The sequence below is a fragment of the Berghia stephanieae genome, chromosome 7 (assembly GCF_034508935.2).
Source record: "Berghia stephanieae isolate SIO BIC M18660-M18661 chromosome 7, UCSD_Bste_1.3, whole genome shotgun sequence".
Lineage (NCBI taxonomy): Eukaryota > Metazoa > Mollusca > Gastropoda > Nudibranchia > Aeolidiidae > Berghia > Berghia stephanieae.
In genome coordinates, this window is record NC_088366.1 from 4,035,528 (window position 1) to 4,040,527 (window position 5,000).

A 5,000-nucleotide genomic window follows, 5' to 3' on the forward strand; every position below is an offset into this window, starting at 1 on the left:
CAGATGAGGAAGGCCGTACGTTCGTCCCTTCCACTCGAACGCCTCAAATTCCTACGCATATTGCCATTATCTTCTTCTTTTCTCATTAACTCTCTACTATATATGTGTTACGGTGGACTTCTGTGGTATTTTCCCAAAATGGCAGGCTTACCCAGCAGAAAAATTGATTTCTCAAAACTCAAACAAACAACTTTATGTTCTTATTAATTAAACAAAGATCATTCTTCAAATTTTGTGATGTACAAAATAAATCTGAATTTTAAAAAATGTATATTGTGATTATGTCGTAACAAATGTGACGATTTTGCTGCAGGTGGTTAGGAGAACGTTAAAATAGAGACTGGCCAAAGGGTTGTTGTTTGTACCTGAGGCCTGACGAGAGCGTAAAAATACTAATAGAAAGGTGAGCATGATAAGGTTTCGGATGGAAAGAATACTATAAAGACGTTTCGGGTGCAAATCTTCGGTCAGTAAAACAATAAACAAAAATACGTTGAAAACGTTTACTTGTTTTCAATGTTACTCTGTGTTAATGTTTCCTGATGAAGGCATTGAACATATTATGTATTTGTATTCAACGTTCTTTTGTTTATGCTCATTCACTGCTGGTAGACAAGGGGTGGGGGGTGGAGGGGGGGGATGGAAAGGGGGGTGGGGGTCCAGAGAAAAACCCTCGATTGCACCCGGGATCGATCTCGGTCCCTTTGCGTACGAAGTGAGTGCTCTACCAACTGAGCTATCGGGACTTCCGAATCTCACTATAAATCAACGTCAAATAGTAACAAAATATCACAATCATTACCTCCTTATCTCACCACACCCATCCCCCCCCCCCCCACCCTCTCTCACCCTATCCAGTACCCAAACGTTTATCGCTCCCCGTTGTTTTCACAAATCACTACAACAACAACAACAACAACAACAACAACAAAGATGAGAGCCATTCACAAATAATAATCGCGTACAATGTTATTGTTTCTGTACACAAATAGCATTTATTTATCCCGAAAATGGAGTAGAGAAACAGCCTCTTGATATTTCCAACACAAACAAACCACGCAATGATGTCATACAACGACAAAATACCTTTTCTTATTTTGGCCAAATTTGTAAAAATATATAAATATGACCCAGAAAGTTGGCCAGAAATTTGAACATGGAGAAGAAAGAAATGTGTAATGATATTCTCTACACAAACAAACCACGTACTGATGTCAAGTAGCTGTAAAACATATTTTCCTATTTTAGCCAGAATTTCATAAATCCTCAAATTATATAATGACCCAGAAATTTTGCCAGATATATGAAAATGGAGTCGAGAATCGTATATTGATATTCCCTGTAAAAACAAACCAGAAATGATGCCACATAGCTGTAGAACGCCTTTTTCCTATTTTAGCCAGATTTTCATACGTCTTCAAATGTGACCCAGAAATTTGCCCAAAAATTATGGGAAAATGGAGTAGAGAAGGGTGTATTGTTCTTCCTTGTAAAAACAAACCACGAAATGATGCCACGTAACAGCATAACGCCTTTTCCTATTGCAGCCAGATTTGTAAAAGTCTTCAAATGTGACCCATCGTCTGAAAACGGTATTAAATCGGGATGAACCAGATACTAAAAAGTCGAATTAAAGCTAAACTGGTCTAAAATTTAAACTATTGCTATTTATCATTCTAAGATACGATATTCATTCTCTTCAATAAAACATACAAACTCATTGCAAGGCTGATATTTCCGGCCATAAACTCTATTTTCAGCATCTTAATCATTCCGACATAATACCGTTTTCAGACGAGGGGTCACAAACGTGTGACCCACCATGTCAAACTGGTGAAATGGATGTGTCAAAAAGTGAATTTTAAATCAAAATGACCAGAAATATCAAACGGTGGGTTACTGCCCCTTATGAAACAATATGATAATCAATTGGATTCAGTAGTCTGATGTCACGCCGCCCGGCAACCGCGGCCATCTTGGTTCTAAACAAAGAAAATCATTACTTTTTACTCTTCATGCTGGCTAGAACTTTTCATATGCCTTGTGATCAGAATATGTAAAAGTCAAAACATGATCAAATGTATGTGTTTTTTTCCCCTCTGGATACGCTTTTATGATCGCCGGAGAAATATTTCATACGGCGTCCGCCATTGTTCCGATAGTTTAGAGCCAATGTTACTAAGTTACCATGCGTCATTTGGAAGGAAGTGAAGTTACGTGAAGAGTATTGAAGAGTGGTTTTCCAAAACTCTCTAACTCCGTTTTTTCCATTTTGAAATATTGAGGATTATCTCCCCTAAAATTTCTCATTCGGTCTATTATTTTATCATATTTAAACTCCAAATTCACACAAATTTTGTGAAATTCTTGTGACAATTGATGCTTAAAATAAAATTTATGTTTCAATTTATCTCATGGATGGAAAATCTCAAAAAGTAGAAAAATCGACTTTACGATTTTTGGAAAACCAGCCTTCAATTCTACACATAACATATGAAGTTAGCAATTGGCTTCAACAGTCGTGACGTCACTTCCCTCATAATGACGCATAGTAACTTAGTAACTGGTTCTAAACTATCAGGAAAATGGCGGACGCCCTTTTGAAATATTTCTCCGATGAGCATAAGAATGTATCCAGAGGAGAAAAACATTATAAATCTGATCATGTTTTGACTTTTATACATTCTGATCACTGACATGTGAAAAAGTCCTAGCCAGCATGAAGAATAAAAAGTACCGATTTTCTTTGTTGAGAACCAAGCTGCTGTTTCTGGACGGACGTGACATCAGATTAGTGAATCCTATTTGTGGAGTAGATGAGAAAAAAATTGAAATGTGTTTTGTTCGTGTCGCATTGGCAGGGTCAAATTACATCCTAATGTCTATGATTGGAGTATGCAAGTTGTTTTTGGCGAAGGTGCCAGATATCTTTAGGGTTTTGTTGCCAAATGAATGGACGTTAAAAAAGATGCTTGACATACAAGACGAAATTAGGTTTGGATTTTAAAATAATATTTTGAAAAGACGAACGCGTTAGATGGAATGGAAGAAATGGAGAAAACATGAATAGGGGAAGGAAAGATGAGTGAATGAATGTGGAATTATTGACTTTGCGACACATCGCTTGAAACTGGTATTAAGTTTGGGTAAACCTTATATTAGGGGGCAAATGGACAGATGGTTAAGGCATTGCCTTGTAATCCGGAAGGTCCTGGGTTCGAGCCCCGTTTCGGGCACTTTCGTTTTGGTTTTTTTTTTCATTGGGCAAGATTGTTTAACACAAATTTGCTAACTTGGACAATATGGGTGATTCTTGTTGACATCAGACATCTTGTTTGATGAAATATCTATGATCCTTCGGAGAATCTCAAGGCGACGATATCTCTCATGATGTCGTGGCGGAAGGGCAAGCTATAAACCTTATAATGATAATCGATTTTAAATCTACAATGATCAGATACATTATATTTTAGTTCCTTAGGAATGTTTATTCATTCTCCTTGATAAAGACAAAAACGAATTTTAGATTTATCCAAATGTCCTTATTTCTTTGTTTTTTAATCATCTAAATTCTATCATAATATTTTTTTCTCCCACAGTTCTATTGGGGATAATATTGACTGTTCTGATGCCGGTGGTGAGCTCCCAATTCTTCAAAGGTAAGCCAGAATGATGTTGTAGTATATAGATAGAATGAATTTGACATCACTCGGGTCTTTGTTATTGTTTTTTGTCATCCGCGTTTATGAGTAATGCTCACTAAATTGTATTAACCAGACTATAAACGTTTAAGGATACACATAGTTTTGGGTGTTGGTTCCTTATATTTCCGGATGGCAATGTTGTGAGCTTCTTAGCCAAGCGCATACTATCGATAGCAATGATGTGGTGGAGGTTGGGGGTGGGGGTGCAAGGATAAGAGAGTAGAGGGTGCAGCCAAGAGTGTCATGGCTTAGGGGATTAAGGGATTAAGGGATTAAGGGACGGGATAATCCCCTGAAAAGAGTAGAGTGGGGGTTAATCCAGACAATTATTAAATCCTATTTACCTCCCAAGACACATTTGATGGTATCAAACATGGAATTTACAAATGTACAAAATATCACGGGGTTTAGGTATTTTTTAATCAAACTTTATTTTTTTTATTTATTTTTTTTTGGCGTACATTCATAATAGCATGACCATATTACAAATAGCAGAATGCACTTGTTAGAGGTAGATATAGATATAGACATAACACGGGATGTGCACTGAGCAATGTTCCATCTCCTGAACGCTGGCTATGACGTCACGATACACGGAGAGTGTGGCCTTTATCAAAAAGCGGATAGAATCCCTGACAATTTAACACCACAACTATCTTGACTTAGACAAGGATTTGATATCTTTTGTTTTGCTAGCAAAAAACAAAACAAACAAACAAACAAACAAACAAAAAACAACAAACAACAAACAAACAAAAATCAAGAAGACAAATATACAAAAATAAAAACAACAAAAAGCAACAAACAAACACAGAAACAAGAAACAAAATATAAAGCACACACACACGCACACATACACAAAGGGGGGGGGGGGGGGATACAAACGACTAACAACAAAAATACTCTTGTTGTAAAGATGTTATGCCCCAATCTTTCCACTTTGATTCGTTGGTGGGTAAAAATAAACCAAGGAATTAAACACAAAACCTTGTGGGTCCATGATTGAGTTCTTCCGCTCTGGGCAACGAAAAGGTGAGCCTCAGGAAGGAATATTTGCTCAAGTGGAAAATGATAAGCGCCTTACAGGCATCATGCTTTGTCCTACATTTAAAATATTACTGTTGGATGAGGACTTCTTGTAAAGCGCGTTGTTGCTTTGTAGTCCAGTTCGCGCCGAGTGTCCTTGAGTAAGTCACCTCGCCCTAGTTATTTTTGCGGCGCTGAACTGCGGCTGGCACTTGGGTTATTCCTCCAGTCTTTCATTGGAATAGGCCTTTAAGACAAAATTCGCATTGG

At 37.4% G+C, this 5,000-nt stretch overlaps 1 protein-coding gene across 1 annotated transcript in view; it reads left to right on the forward strand.

The window, feature by feature from the left end:
• Window positions 1–5,000, forward strand: part of LOC144976381 (uncharacterized) — a 212,554-nt gene that overhangs the window by 178,474 nt on the left and 29,080 nt on the right. The window contains exon 3 of the mRNA XM_078920643.1: window positions 3,600–3,659. Within this exon, the coding sequence (XP_078776769.1) occupies window positions 3,600–3,659 (60 nt within the window). The remainder of the gene's footprint in view (window positions 1–3,599; window positions 3,660–5,000) is intronic.